The sequence below is a fragment of the Anopheles maculipalpis genome, chromosome 3RL (assembly GCF_943734695.1).
Source record: "Anopheles maculipalpis chromosome 3RL, idAnoMacuDA_375_x, whole genome shotgun sequence".
NCBI lineage: Eukaryota > Metazoa > Arthropoda > Insecta > Diptera > Culicidae > Anopheles > Anopheles maculipalpis.
Window position 1 is genome coordinate 70,100,039 of NC_064872.1, and position 16,286 is coordinate 70,116,324.

Sequence of the window (16,286 nt, forward strand, 5' to 3'; positions counted from 1 at the left end):
GACTTTACTTTGTTTTGATTGTGTTTTGCGTGACGTCTATTCATGGGGTGAGCTTTGGACGCTTTTTGTGGATGATTCATTTTAGACGTCAACAAACAGCTGATACGGAGTGATTGTCTATTTTTGAATCGAATTGTATAACAAATCGATATCATTAGGCCTTTACTCCTACACAGTATTTAAAGAGGACAATCTGGCATTCAACCAAGTTACATAAACTTGTGAAATAGTGATTTAATTTATAGAAAAATAGCATTATTAAACCATAAAACCTACTCATGCTTGCAATTCTATATACCTGCTTCGAGATGTTTGCTACAATTGAAGTTCTCTTTCTTACCAGTCGTTGAACCTCCCTCAAATACTCCGGAGCTCATGTGGAATTTACACTGAGAGCCCAGAGTCGACCTCATCAATTCCTTGTTCTGGACGTTTGGATGGATATTTTGCTCACTCATGCAATGACCGAGCCGGGTCATGCTGAAGACTCACAAAGTCGGTCACTTTGATCACGTGATGGTGATGGCAAAATGCTTTTTATCTCCCAAATTATTATCACCAAAATATTATTAACCATCGTCATACAGGTTTTTGCTAATTTATTATGATTTATGGATAGTTATTATTAGTTTTACTAAGCGTTAGTAGCCTTCCAGTTGTGTCTGTTCTCTTCAACGGCACATTATACGGCACCGAATCGAATAGAAACCTCTTCCTGGTTTCCTCGTGTGAATCTTCACATACACACACATAGTGGTTTGTTTCTTGTACGCTTCGCTAGTTCCCTTTACCATCCTGTTGGTCACTCATTTATCTTCTACATGCAACATCCTCCAAGTTCCTCTTTCTATCACTTCCAACAACATCGATTCATCGCAGATCTTTCTTCTTCAATGGCCCCGCCCGCAGACAAGCAGTCGGTAAACATTCACCGCATCCCTCGCGTCCCCCTTTTACTCATACGTGTCTGCCTTGGAAAACCTGTATGTCCGGCCCAGACGTTGTAAAGTTCGCGTCTCGTCGTGGATTTTGGGGATTTTTGGCGATTACTTTTTGGGTTGTTTTGTTTGGCGTATAAATAGTACAACGGACCGCACGGTTAGACACAGTTAAAGTTCGACACTCGTCAAAGATACACAGTTCGTGCAAAGTTCCCCTCAAGTGACAAGTTTATCCACAAGCATATCAACCATGTTCAAGGTGTGTAACGTGCAGTGCAAACAGAACCGGACAAATGTTTGTGTTTCTGCTTCCAAAAATTGATTCTATTAGCGTGAATTAACTGTAGCGTGTGATATGTGGAAGTGCCAATAAGTGAACAATTGCTGAGTGAAATTAATTGAACGGGTTTTCTTTCTTGATTCCTCACACAGCTAGTTGCCGTGTTAAGCTGCCTCGTGGCGATCAGTCTGGCCATGCCGGCCAGCGAGCTCTCGCAACCGATTCCAGTCCCAGAAGCCCAGGACAGTCCAGCGGTGTTGGTGGTTGAGGCTGAAAGTGATGATCTGGCCGGTGCTGAGACGGCTCACCACGGATATGGTGGCGGCTATGGTGGATACGGAGGCTATGGCGGTGGCTTCGGAGGCTATCCGCATGGCGGCTATGGTGGAGGTTTCGGTGGAGGTTACGGAGGCGGTTTCGGTGGATTCGGAGGTGGATACGGACACGGCGGATACGGTGGATACGGTGGTCATGGACACCATCACCACGGATAAGATCCCGGACGCAAGATACACGATTATGCTAGATGTAACGCCGACTCGATTTTAACCCATCTGTCCTTACCGTACTGTGATCAACATCCATCCAAGCCCATTGGAGAACATGCATTTATCGTTCATTTAACGCTTAATCCGACTGCGTCTGCTAGGACGACGCCATGACCAACGATCGCCCGAAATGTTATTTATTGCAATTGGATACCATTTTGTATCATGAATAAACGTTCACAACTTTAAGCATAATGATGAGTTTTTTGTATGTTATTGTGGTACTACAAGCTCTAGTTAACACACACTCCTTCGTTGTACCGAACCAACATTAGTACAGATACGAAAAATTTATACGTCTGGCCTTTCCAATGCACCATTCAAAGGAGATATTCCAGCAATACAATAATTTGGTGAAAGCATTCTTGAACAATGACGAGAGAACAATAAATTTATAGAATAAGAATCGGTTACATTGCTAAACTGTACTACAATCATACCATCAGCGAATCAGACTCTGGCGAGCTGGCCATATAATGAAAATAGTTGCGGACGACTCATCAAAGTATTGTTTGCAGTATAAATGGTTTGTCCATTTAAGTTAAGTTTGTCCAAGGTAAGAATAGATCTAAAATAAGGTAGAATAATAGCGTCGGTGGCTTTGTCAGAAAGGCCGGAACAGAGAACGGTTTAGAGGACCTCTAGAGTAGGTCAAGACCTCCAATCGGTTGTAGCGCCTGTTAAGTAAATAATTAAGACAATTTTTAAGTTGGAATGTCTGCTTGTCTTGCTTTACTTCGTCTTGCTAACACGCGCAGCTGAAACTGCTGTTCTTTCGCCTGCTTCATCATGCGAATCGTCTTCCAAGAAATATGAGATCTCACATGCGCTGTACCATCAAGGGATATTACGACGTGGAGAATTCGCTCATGTGGTTTCTAACATGTTTCAAATATGTGGTTCGTAGCTCGTTCTAAAAGGTCTTCGTAATGAGATTCTTCAATGGTATCGCAATAACTTAGTAATTTAGTTTCTTATTCAAAAAAACAGTTCCAAAATTTCATAAAACTTATAAAATAATTTCACATGCTAATTATAAATAATTAGCATGTGAATCGTTCATTTAATATGTCTTGGACAGAGGACAGAGACCCCATTTATTAAGTAGTTGGATTAGCATGAAGATGGAAAAACTTGTAATAAATGCTAATCAATTTAGCAACTTTACACCAATACACCAAGAACATAACATTTTAAGGAAATTTCAGCAAAACTTTTTGAAAAATCTAACATGATTATTCAAATGTCATTTACATATTTTTTAAACGAAATCAGTTCGAATATCTTCACATCAAATATTAAAGCTATTCTACTAACCTTTGCCATTTAAAATAATTTTAGTAACCTTTTAAAAAATATTTGCGAGAATAACTAAATACAAATTCATTGAAATCTTAATATAATTGTTCTTCACACGAGGCTTCATATGCCCGACGACAAACATTTAAATTTCAAAATTAAAAACCCTCAATAAAAAAAAAACATGTTTAAGAAGTATGCTTAAAGTTGTGAACGTTTATTCATAATACAAAATGGTATCCAGTTGCAATAAATAACATTTCGGGCGATCGTTGGTCATGGCGTCGTCCTAGCAGACGCAGTCGGATTAAGCGTTAAATGAACGATAAATGCATGTTCTCCAATGGGCTTGGATGGATGTTGATCACAGTACGGTAAGGACAGATGGGTTAAAATCGAGTCGGCGTTACATCTAGCATAATCGTGTATCTTGCGTCCGGGATCTTATCCGTGATGATGGTGTCCATGACCACCGTATCCACCGTATCCGCCGTGTCCGTATCCACCTCCGAATCCACCGAAACCGCCTCCGTAGCCTCCACCGAATCCTCCACCATAGCCGCCATGCGGATAGCCTCCGAAGCCACCGCCATAGCCTCCGTATCCACCATAGCCGCCGCCATATCCGTGGTGAGCCGTCTCAGCACCGGCCAGATCATCACTTTCAGCCTCAACCACCAACACCGCTGGACTGTCCTGGGCTTCTGGGACTGGAATCGGTTGCGAGAGCTCGCTGGCCGGCATGGCCAGACTGATCGCCACGAGGCAGCTTAACACGGCAACTAGCTGTGTGAGGAATCAAGAAAGAAAACCCGTTCAATTAATTTCACTCAGCAATTGTTCACTTATTGGCACTTCCACATATCACACGCTACAGTTAATTCACGCTAATAGAATCAATTTTTGGAAGCAGAAACACAAACATTTGTCCGGTTCTGTTTGCACTGCACGTTACACACCTTGAACATGGTTGATATGCTTGTGGATAAACTTGTCACTTGAGGGGAACTTTGCACGAACTGTGTATCTTTGACGAGTGTCGAACTTTAACTGTGTCTAACCGTGCGGTCCGTTGTACTATTTATACGCCAAACAAAACAACCCAAAAAGTAATCGCCAAAAATCCCCAAAATCCACGACGAGACGCGAACTTTACAACGTCTGGGCCGGACATACAGGTTTTCCAAGGCGGACACGTATGAATAAAAGGGGGACGCGAGGGATGCGGTGAATGTTTACCGACTGCTTGTCTGCGGGCGGGGCCATTGAAGAAGAAAGATCTGCGATGAATCGATGTTGTTGGAAGTGATAGAAAGAGGAACTTGGAGGATGTTGCGAGTAGAAGATAAATGAGTGACCAACAGGATGGTAAAGGGAACTAGCGAAGCGTACAAGAAACAAACCACTATCTGTGTGTGTGTGTGAAGATTCACACGAGGAAACCAGGAAGAGGTTTCTATTCGATTCGGTGCCGTATAATGTGCCGTTTAAGAGAACAGACACAACTGGAAGGCTACTAACGCTTAGTAAAACTAATAATAACTATCCATAAATCATAATAAATTAGCAAAAACCTGTATGACGATGGTTAATAATATTTTGGTGATACTAATTTGGGAGATAAAAAGCATTTTGCCATCACCATCACGTGATCAAAGTGACCGACTTTGTGAGTCTTCAGCATGACCCGGCTCGGTCATTGCATGAGTGAGCAAAATATCCATCCAAACGTCCAGAACAAGGAATTGATGAGGTCGACTCTGGGCTCTCAGTGTAAATTCCACATGAGCTCCGGAGTATTTGAGGGAGGTTCAACGACTGGTAAGAAAGAGAACTTCAATTGTAGCAAACATCTCGAAGCAGGGATATAGAATTGCAAGCCTGAGTAGGTTTTATGGTTTAATAATGCTATTTTTCTATAAATTAAATCACTATTTCACAAGTTTATGTAACTTGGTTGAATGCCATATTGTCCTCTTTAAACACTGTGTAGGAGTTGAGTCCAAACGATGTTTTTTGTTATACAATTCGATTCAAAAATAGACAACCACTCCGTATCAGCTGTTTGTTGACGTCTAGAATGAATCATCCACAAAAAGCGTCCAAAGCTCACCCCTTGAATAGACGTCACGCGAAACACAGTCAAAACAAAGTACAGTCTTCCCAAACCAGATGTAGTTGGGTGTGGGAAACCGGCTTAAAAAATCTGCATAGTGAAACAAAACACGAGCCTCATTCACGGATTGGCGTCGCTCGATCCAAAGACAGCTTTATCGAGAGGGTAACACGCTAAGCGAGGTTCGTCGTTTGTTGACTCGTTGAAGTCGTTTGAATCGTGCGTGCGTACGGATGTTTCACGCTGATCGTCGTGTTGTTATTAATGTTGTTTACACCGGTGGTATCTTCGATGTGCAATAAAGTGTATTTTCCCACATGGCGCATGGATTGCTGCGATTCTACCGATGTCATGATGCTCTCGTAGCCGGCTCGATCCGGAAAAGATGACAAACGAATAAGCATCGTTTGGAAGGTTTTTTTTGCTTTTGGTGATCGCTTCTCACAGAACCGTAAAGATCCGGCGCGATCGATTTGTTTGCACTTTAAATTGTCGAATGCTACACAGAAACCTGTTTGCTTTGGGGTAGGGTTTTTCCCAAGCTTAACAATGCATGGAAGATGGCAGCATCAGAACTTAGTATCCCGACCTATCTTTCCTGACGAACTTGTAGGATAAAAACGATTCAATTGCGCAATATGTGTAAACAAGTGGGTGGCTAATGAAGCTTTAAAGGGTTTTCGATTGTAGTAAAACCTTCAGCTCTTTACAGGGACAGTTTGTAGGAAGGCTTGATCGAATGATCGTAATGACTGTTTAAGTGTCTGTGTGTATTTTCACCCTTTTTCTCAATCCGGTCTCCACTGGAGTGTGCTGTTAATGACCCAAAGTATCCCGCGCGCAAAATCACAACCATTCGATGGCATGCAAGGCTTCTTTCGTGAGCCATTATTCGCTTACGGATGTAGCTGATCGTTCTTTGAAAAGAACGCTTGATAATGATCGTTTTTTTTTTTTGTTTGTTGTTATTTATTCGCCCTGCGAATCTACTTCTTCAGGGAGGCCAGAAGATCACAAAGAGAGGATGGTACAAATAATGAGGTGGAAATGAAGCAAAGCTCTTCAAAAGACACACTACATAAAGACGAACTGACAGATCGCAATGATGTCGATGTCGTGTGGTGATTTCGTATCAATCTTGTTGTGGCGGTGTTTTTGGACATGACTTGGAAACAGCGTCTTATCGCTCCATCTACTCAATACTTTGGCACAGTTTGCCGTATTGCGAAGCTACCGATGAAGAGAACGCGGTAGTCTAGGTTGGGTAGTTCTGCTACCGTGACGAATGGGACATTCGGTAGCGAGTTCGCAAAGGCTACATCATCGGTGGGGCCTTTTTTTCGGCACCAAATTTTGATGAGTTCTTTTTAATTTGTTTTTCGTAAGTGTGTACGTTCTGAAGAGTATGGTAGGATGGAATTATCTTTCTTAGTACAGATGCTTCCAAGTGGTTTAGAAGATCCGTGTGACGAACACCATCATCAGAGATAATAAATGGTTGAAAAATAGAAATTGATTAGAAAATAATAACAATGCTCAAAACTATGAAGGGAAATCATTTTCAAGCTGTAATTTAAGGTAAAATGATCATTTCTGGTTAGGTTTATTGATAAACAACTTAACGATAGGCAGTAGGAAGACCTCCAACATCTGCAAATCGTACCCCGAAATTGCGTTATTGTATCCCGAGAAGATCATCCCATTTTGGGTGGATACGAAACCGTACCTAAATTGATCAAAAGAAGATGATTTTCCAATCAAGCCTTAAGAGTTTTGCGGATTTATTGTAATTCCGTGGGCAAATAGAAGGTTTGGCGGGTAGAACAGTCTACTTGGGTGTGTGTATGTGAGAGAGATAGAGAGCTTTCGATCGTTTCTTCATCACTCATTTTATACTTAGCCCTTAACGCTTTTCAATCAACTACGTACGTGACTACTGTGACTTTCGGTATTTTTTGGGAAGCCTGGAGTGGTCCGGAAGCCACCGGGAAGGATATATAAACGCGTTGGAGGTCAGCACGGCAGCGATTAGTTGTGTTGCGTACGTTCAAGGTGTTAAGTTGAGCCAAAAATGAAAAAGGTAAGCTTTAGAACGATTCTTTCGCATTTTAGCTTGTGAACATCATTCGATTGTGACTTTGATTCTCCTCAGGTTCTTGTACTGTTGAGCTTATGTGCCGTGTGGCTCTCTACGGATGCTGCTCCAACACCGGAAGATCCTTCCAATGCGGTGCAAGGAATAGTGCCTGTCCAAAACAGTCCCGTGGTTATCCTAGAGTCCGATACTAACGCAGCCGACGAGAGCGATCTGGAGGGTGCCGAAGCGGCCCACTTCGGCTACGGAGGCGGTGGTTTTGGACATGGAGGAGGTTTTGGAGGTGGATTCGGTCACGGAGGTGGCTTCGGAGGGGGCTTTGGATTCCGCAAATTCGGAGGCGGTTTCGGCGGAGGCGGCTTCGGACATCATGGGTTTGGAGGTGGATTCCCTGGCTACGGAGGGTTCGGTGGTGGTGGCGGAGGGTTCGTCGTTGGGGGAGGGTTCATCAAGGGTGGCGGATTTTATGGCAAAAAATGATCGATCGAGTACAAAAAATAAAGTTTAATCAAAAGTAAACCCCCCATAGGTGTTGCCCCTTCTCAAACTGTGTGTGTGTGTGTGATTGAGAACCATGTCCGTAGGATGGAAGTTCGCGAAGGAACTAGGAAAACCGGTCGAATCATCTTTTAACACCATTTTTCCACCAGGGGAGGCTTTGTGGTACAAATTGTTCACCCTGACCTCCTACGAAGCACAGCGCAATCGTGGCGGTATTCGTCCATGCTACCAACGGTGTAAAAAATTCTTCATTTGTGCCATCCCGCGCACAGTCACCAGGCCCTTAAAATTGACTACCATTACCATTGCTGGCAGTGAATTCTATTTCCACCCCATTCATCATCAACACAAAACGGTTTTTGCCGCATCAACAGCCACATCCAGCTAGGCGTATGAAAAATCGTTAGTTTTTAGCACAGTTCAACCGTATGGTTCAACGTGTAGATGTTTCCCTATGGCGATGCGCGACGTGTTGAGTGTAAACGTGAATCCATCGCTTTGGGTTAGCGAAGGCGAACCAGAATATAATCAGATGCAAATTAACTGTTTTACAGCTGCTTTGCATCGGGCAAACATAAGCGAATGAGGGGACTCGTCACAATAAAATACTGATTAGTGGCATACCGAAGTTGTATTGATTGGAGGAAGATGTTTCCATATTCACATAAATCACCACACTTGAACTGCTTTGAAATATTGACTAGTGGCGGTAGTTGTCTAGAGCAATAAAACGTACATTAAAATGGTAAAACTCCTAATTACAAGTAGAAACAAAAGACAAAAAAACGAGACAAAGTAATTACGATCCGGTGCGATAGCGATTTTAGTACAAGATTTTAGAGCAAGCGCTTTTCAGTGCATAGTTAATAATATCTTATTCAAATAAAATATATGAAAAATCGAACCGAAAATTAATTTATTTTCAAATTTATTCAAAAAACAGGTTTAAATTCAAATACTCGCAACATCATACTGAAAATAAATAAACTAAATACAAATTCAATAAATGCCAAACGTAGTCAACAAAAAACGTATTTTATTTATTTATTTATTTTTTATTTTAAGTATGAAAAAAAACGTAATTTTCAATGATCAAGAAATTAACTAAAATATGTTTAACTTGATTTTTAATATTGATTAAAGGTAATGTAAGGTGTGAACCGAGTATGCCCGGGATAAGGCAAAGAATAAGGACCGGCATGAAAAAAATGGCCGGCATGACCTTAGAGGTCGTTAAGCCAAAAAGCAGAAGAAGATGTGGAATGTATTGTAATATTAATTTAAACCAAACCCATCATTGAAAACAAATACCAAAATTAAGTTCATATAACGAAGCAGAAGGTTAAAACCTCATTGTGCTGGATTTATTTATTTGAGAATAAAGAGCCATAAATACAGACAGAAGAGATTTGGAGAATTTTTTTTCAGATTAATAAGCTTCAAAAGTGTCCCCTTACTTCCTAATGTTGGCGTTAGACCATAACAAACGTAAATTAAATATTTTAAGTATTTACTAAATACACAGCCTACTTTCAGGCGCATAACATCTGTTTGAAAAATTATTCCCGATCAATTTATTACCCTTCCGCCAAAAGCCCAATTTTAAATGCAATGTGACGTTTAAAGTATCTTGTCATCTAACCATGTTCCTCTAAACGTATCTAACCCCAGCAATGTTTAATAACCATGACTCGTTTACATGCACTTACAGCTCTAACCCTAACACCCGTGAAGATGCGTTACAAGATCAATATTTGCAACACAAAACAACAACAAAAAAAACCTGACGCTTCCGTGCATTTGTTCCTCCCGCTGAGATCGCCAGATACAGATCAAACAATGCTTGTGAGCTGTGTCGTACTTGCGTACCCTTTCGTGATGCGATGCGACGATACGAGCGATAGCCGTCGACTAAAACAAAACCCGCAACAAACCTTCGTTTGCCTTTGGCCGGTTGCATTCAATTACACTTCTTAACATTTCAATTCAAGCTTCTTGCCTCTTGACGGGCAAACGCAGTATAACGATCCATCCATCCAGTGAGGGCGCCAGAAAGCACCGCAGCACGTTACTTCATCCTTCGGGCAAGTGGGTCTCTCAATTTGTCAGCGAACCCCCGGATCATTATCGTGGCATTCATTAAAAAGGCAAAAATAATAGCAGAATGCACTATCGACCGGTGGTGATCGCTTGATCGCTACCGCGACCACCGCCTGTTTTTTTTACTGTGCCAGATTGCCGGCTGTCATGGATCACAACCTCAGGTGCATCTCGGGTGAGTGCAGCGAATGGGAGTGGCATGTACTAGCAGCCGACCGAACGGATGTCCCGAATGGATGTGCATTAACATTTTCGCACGATTCCGTACGGACGGTACGTGAGCCGATCGGCTACGCAGTTAACGAGATGTTCCAGCAAAACAAAATAAAGAAAAGGCGCGAAAGATTGCAGGGAGTTTTATGTACAAAAAAGCGAATGTATTGCGCTGTTTTTATTTCTCAAGATATCAACAAGTACTGTGTCGCAACAGTGGGGCAGTAGTTGAGGGGCTTCTGATTTTTGGGGACCTTTTTACCAGCCGCTGGAACCGCTCCAACCGCTACCTCCAGTAGACCAGCCGCTTCCACCTCCGTAGCCACCGCCATAGCCTCCACCGCCCGAGGACCAGCCCTTGCTGCCACCGCTCGATGGCCAACCCTTGCTCAGACCGCCACCCGACGACCATCCGCCCGATCCTCCCAGACTACGGCCCGAGCTCCAGCCACCGCCTCCATATCCACCGCCCAGTCCGCTACCACCCGAGGACCAACCGTGACTTCCGCCGTATCCGCCGCTTCCACCCGACGACCATCCCTGGCTACCTCCGTATCCACCGCCGCCTCCCGACGACCATCCCTTGCTCACACCACCCGACGGCCATCCACCGATGCTGCGGCCACCGCCCGAGCTCCATCCACCCGAGTGTCCACCACCGAGACCGCTGCCTCCTCCAACGGACCAGCCGCTACCACCTCCATAACCACCACCGAACGAGGAACCACCGCTGGACCATCCCTTGCTGCTGCTTGGCCAACCGCCACCGCCTCCGCCTCCATACGAGCCACCGCCGCTGGACCAGCCCTTGCCAAGTCCACCACCGCTGGACCATCCACCTCCACCGAGGCTGCGTCCACCGCCGCTGCTCCAGCCACCGCCTCCGTGTCCACCACCACCTGACGAGATGATGATCACCTTCTTACCGCCACCACCTCCATAGCCACCGCCGCCACCGCTGCTCCAGCCACCACCACCACCGCCGCCTCCCCAGGCAGTTTCAGCCGTTTCCAGGTCGTTCGAGCAGAGGGCGACCGCCACCAGGCAGCTCAGAACGATCGTTTTCTACACAATCAGCGAAAGCGAAAGTATTGATTAGCGAAGCGGCCATTACAGAAGACATTGCGCAAATGGAGCTTTTAGAATGGCTTTTCGCTCCAATTGGCCAGGTCCAAGGGGATTTGAATTATTAAATAAATGAGGCGACTGTTTGTTGCGCTATAATTGAAATTATGAGGTTTTTTTTTGGGGTAACTAGCAAATTTAAAGCAATGATTCTGTTCTGATTTAAGTGGGACTTGATCACTTAAAACTGGAAAGCAAAATGCAGCTTTTCAAGAAAAATTTCTTATAAAGCATTCTTAAGATGAAACTAGTTCTACAACGAACAAAGTTTGATCCATTCATTCCGCGATGAAGCAGAATCTTTTCAGACATTTCTGGACTAACAAAATATTTCCTTTTTACTGCCCTGCATTTTTTATAGAGACTTTGGGTCCTTAAGACCTTATTCGCCTCTACTGCTCTGCATGACAATCCTAGGCAACAAACAATCCTAAGAACAAATTCCACGAGTTTTACTACTATGTGATGAGCTGTAAAGTTGTCTACCATGACTTCACTACTTTATCTTGTACTTGTAGAACAATTTGTGATCTCACTTAGGACTCAGAACCTCAGACAGCTTAGCAAGCTCTTTACAAAAAATCATAATCCTCATTGCACTGAATTGATGTTGCTGACACACGACAACTTTTTGATAATGTCCATTTTCTATCTGTCTCACAACACACACGCAACGCACCTTCAACATCGTCAGATACTGGATGCACTGGAACACTCAAGCCACTGGGCTGACTACTACACTATGCGAAAACTGCAAACTCGCCGGATGCTGTTACTCGGATGAACTACCCAAGTACACTATGCGTCTAGTTGAAGCGGGTGCCGGCTTTTATAGTCAAAAATATCGTTGAACCCATCGTCACAGACTACCACCACCTGCTGCTGCTGCTGCTGCCGAAGCGCGAGCACTTGCCCGCCACTGCAGATGAAGTCGGCACACTCCACCGCGCCTACCTTCTCTGGCTGCAACAAAGAGCTTCCTTCAAAGAGATCCACACGATCAGGGCGAACACTACTGCGTTCACTTTTAGTACTCCCAAGCCAAACACCCTCCCTCAATATCCCTCCCTCTCTCCGAAAAAGGTCGGACGCGGATCGTCATCATCATACAGATTGCGATGCCCTCTCTACCGAACCGAACAGCAGCAGTAGCAGTGGCATCAGCATCCATCCGTTTGGTTGGCAGATGGGAAGCCCCCGAAATCAACCGTGATCTTCGAAGCTTGCCGGTGTGATGCTCGCGTGTACCGAACGGGGTGACCCCCGGGAGAATTTGAACTGGCGGCATCGTCGGCTGTGGCCTCTAGGAAGAGCACATCAGCTCGCTTTTTTTACACCCGCTTCCTTGTTGATAGAAGAGGCCACACAAGAGAACATAATTATTAGCTCACTCAGAAGAAGCTAAAAATTAAAAAAAGCAAGTCGTTCAATCCTGTAGACGAATCCTGCCGAGTTCCGTAAGCGATCGTGATGATGATGAGTTTGCTATTATAATTCCACGCGGTACACGGTTCGATCCGTATCCGATCGTTATGGTTTATTTACACGCAGTCAATTAGACGAGAAGGATTGGCCGATGGTAGTAGTACGCGTCTGACCATCTGTTCCTGGCTGTTTTTACTGTTGCCCGCACACATATGCACACATAAATCAATTATCGTTCGCAGGCAGGAAACTCAATCGGTTAGCTAGCCAGATTGAGCCTGATCTCATCTTTAGGACCCGATCACATCGGTCGGAACGGGAACGAAAAGTGAATGTTATTTGCATCCGGACGCGCAAAAAGAGCAACGAAAAATTGCATTAAGAGACTTGACCGTAGGATGATTTCTGATTGATTTTTGCAGATTTCAATTCTGTCTTCTGTCTTCGTTAAGTGATCTTCTTGGGGTAGGTGCGCAAGGGTGAATGGTGATCGACACCCGTTTAATGACTTCCTTGCTTCTTTTTTTTCTCATCATTTCGATTTCAATCGAATAGTTTTTAGTTATTTTTGACCACTTGTACACCAAAACTCTTCCACAAAACGAACACACAGAGACACACCGAAGGCAGCTAACTCTCGTACCGTTTCGCATTAAATGGACATAAATGTGTAGGCAGTAATTTTCAATCAAAATACCGGTGCTCGTTGGAGGTAGGTTTTAAAATCAATTTCGTGTGTTCTGTTGATCTCTTTGTGCCGAACAACAACTAATAGCTAATTGATCAAATTATACACCTCGCAAATTCAAATATATGTACGCCCAAATCGTGCTGCCGAGCGATCCATGGTAACTACTGCGAGACTGGACCGTTCTCGATCGCAATCCATCGTCGATCGTGAGCTGCAGTTGCAAACACACACAGAGCACTGTAATTAAACATTTGATCAAGCAACGGGTGAAGTTTGCTGGTCGTTTGTAAATGTTAAAAATCATATCGCAGTTTTCGGACGACTAGTCACACTCCGAAGGATTTCCCTCCCAAGTCAGCTGCAATAAAATGGTCCCGTCAAGTGAATGGGCATAATTTGTACTTTCGTTCAATTGATTCATTGGCAGAAATGGCTGATAGGGTTCCTCCTCCTGCTCTTCTGTATTACGTGATCTGTTTCTGCGAACCTTCTCCCGGTTAGTTGCGTTTTGTGACCATTTTAATGGATCATTTATTTCTACTTCCCTTGACGTCGCTCGGTACTGTCGATTACATTAGCAGCGGGAAAGAATCAAAGCACCTTTACGTGCCGGTACCAGTGTTTTGGCATTGCACAATACGTTGGCCAGTGCGGAGCAAATAATGTACGGAGTCAAGGCGCTGCGCGCCACAAATGGGGTGAAGCGCCATCCATCAACAATCACAACAATGGCACGAAGACGACAAATGTGTGCTGAAGTAATGCGCGCGTGCGCGCGAGAGCGTATGTGCCCCTTACGAGAAGAATCGGGTGGCAGATGAGTCGCCAGTCAGGAAGCGGGAGGAGAAAGACGCTAAAAAACATTAATTTAATGTCACACAAAGTCTGGTAAAGCTCTCGCGAAGAACATCCATTTTTTGGCATTGCACAGAATTGATCACGCTGGTTGGAACTCCGCGTACTAAGCGAGGAGGGTAGTCGCCCGCGAAGTGTCTCTTTTGTTTCGCTAATGGGAGCCATCGAAGTGGAAGCCTTCGCTCACACGCGTCAACGATCGGATAAGAGCAACCCAATGTGGACACCATCCACCGAAAAGGCAAAACTTGAGCGCGTGAAAAATTGCATTAGTGCGGCCCATCAAACGATTTTAAGGTTAATTATGATTTGCTAAATATTTGTACCATCAACATCACAAGTATGTCTTATACGTTTCGTTTCATCTGAATCGCATTTACCTTGAGATGCGTTGAAAGAAAAGTGTAGCCAAACGGACACTTAGAATGACCCGAATCGAGTGTGAAGTGCATCTGCTGTTCGGTTAAAGTGATGCAGATTTTTGCAACCACCCGAGCGCTGGTATGTGCTTCACACGTGAGCGATAAGATGATATCATCGACAAGATCATCAGTAGTCGATCTCCCTCCCGGCACGGTGCACCGGACTATTAGCGGCTATCATGGTTTGCATAAACAGATTGACACATTGCCCGGTTAGGTATGGAAGAATGTAGGGAAATCCCTGGCACCCAGAGCAAAAGCAATATGCAAAAAAATATCACCACCCTTAGGGTCATCAATTTAGGTTGTCCGTCCGACTCATCTTACTTACGCAAGCTAGTTACTGTATAAGGCAAAATTCTACTTTAAAAAAGAGCTTTTGCACCGTACCTAAAAACCGTAACATTATTATTGATTATATCGCATTAATCTTGCAACGGTTAAAACCAAACTGTGACCTTGAGACCTGAAACATACTGAACTACCTCCCGAAGACCCATCCAGTAATTACTCACTCACATTCGCTTCCTGGTTCCTGGTAGCGGGAGAACAGCCGGGTGTCTGATATGCTTGAACAGCGTGTCGGCGTGAACAAGAGAGTTGTGATCCTTCGTACGGCAGGTATATTCCCACGTTTTTAAACTTCAACTGAAGCATGAGGGACTATTGAGCGGTGAGTTCCGCAATTGAACGATGCCGCACTTGTCACTGGGAAACAGAACCGGGCGGACCGAAATCGTTACTCATGACAAAGTGTCAAGCATTCGTAACGGTAATGAAGCGGTTTCTCATCATTGTTGAAGAGGGATTGTTCACTAGAAGAGGCGTGATTAGTTTTCTAAAAAGGGTTTTTTTTTTGTAAGAAAAATCTAATCGTACTTTAAACAGGGTGTTTTTAGAATTTTTTGTAAAATATTTAAAAGAATTTTTGCTCTAGTCGTGATAAGGATCTACAGTAAACATGTGAACATTTGTGTGATTGAAGGAGTCAATTCCTTCCGAAATCTGAATGCTGAGTTTACTTTACGCTTATTTAGTATGAACAGGTCGTGTTCATCATCTCAAGCTATGAGAAAAATAAAGATCAATGTCCAACCATTTCGTGTTGCAGGCCTCTTCCTAAGAAAAACAGGACAAGAAATGCTCTATTGAGTCACCAAAAATATACAGTTCTTGAAAAATTTCCATAAAAGCGACTACTCAGCTGATACCTGCTATGAGATGCTAAGTCGCGGTGCAATATAAGTTAATTATTATATCCCGGGATAAGGCATAGAATAAAGAGGGAAGGTCCCATAAATTTAATTTATATACACAGTCATCACATGCGGTGTTGACAAAACTGCACAAGCTGTCATGTTTAACATGAAATAAAACATAGTGGGAAATTAGTGAACTAGAGTGTACAGCATCGAAATGTGTGAATCCAATTCTGTTAAGCAAAGTAAAAATTTAAGCGGCATATAATATTGCCTATACTGGACCGTCATTATTAATTATAAATAAAAATATAATATTGCCGAAAAATATATTATCTTAACGGATTAGTGTTAAAATGTGAGCTTTTCAGATCTAATGAAGTACTTGAATTGTTCCGACAATTGACAACACTGACAGCGCGCTTTGCGTAAAGAATCTGATCTAGATTTTAACTGTAACATGCATGGTGCTCTAC

General features: G+C 43.4%; 5 protein-coding genes across 5 annotated transcripts in view; 3 read left to right on the forward strand and 2 right to left on the reverse strand.

Annotated features, from left to right (window-relative positions):
* LOC126561846 (kinesin-like protein subito) overlaps positions 1-16,286 on the forward strand; it is a 247,380-nt gene that overhangs the window by 45,683 nt on the left and 185,411 nt on the right. The gene's annotated exons all lie outside the window — the stretch shown is intronic.
* LOC126563339 (uncharacterized) lies at positions 1,172-1,715 on the forward strand. Its single transcript, XM_050219975.1, has 2 exons — positions 1,172-1,200; positions 1,374-1,715. Exons 1-2 carry the CDS (start codon positions 1,192-1,194, stop codon positions 1,713-1,715), a joined length of 351 nt encoding a protein of 116 aa, XP_050075932.1. The 5' UTR covers positions 1,172-1,191.
* Positions 3,512-4,056, reverse strand: LOC126563338 (uncharacterized). The gene is made up of 2 exons (XM_050219974.1): positions 4,028-4,056; positions 3,512-3,854 (listed from the first exon to the last, which is right to left on the reverse strand). The coding sequence occupies exons 1-2, from the start codon at positions 4,034-4,036 to the stop codon at positions 3,513-3,515; spliced, it is 351 nt and encodes a 116-aa protein (XP_050075931.1). The 5' UTR covers positions 4,037-4,056; the 3' UTR covers position 3,512.
* On the forward strand, positions 7,256-7,759 carry LOC126560936 (uncharacterized). Its single transcript, XM_050216887.1, has 2 exons — positions 7,256-7,264; positions 7,337-7,759. Exons 1-2 carry the CDS (start codon positions 7,256-7,258, stop codon positions 7,757-7,759), a joined length of 432 nt encoding a protein of 143 aa, XP_050072844.1.
* On the reverse strand, positions 10,352-11,216 carry LOC126560938 (loricrin-like). Its single transcript, XM_050216888.1, has 2 exons — positions 11,208-11,216; positions 10,352-11,158 (listed from the first exon to the last, which is right to left on the reverse strand). The coding sequence occupies exons 1-2, from the start codon at positions 11,214-11,216 to the stop codon at positions 10,352-10,354; spliced, it is 816 nt and encodes a 271-aa protein (XP_050072845.1).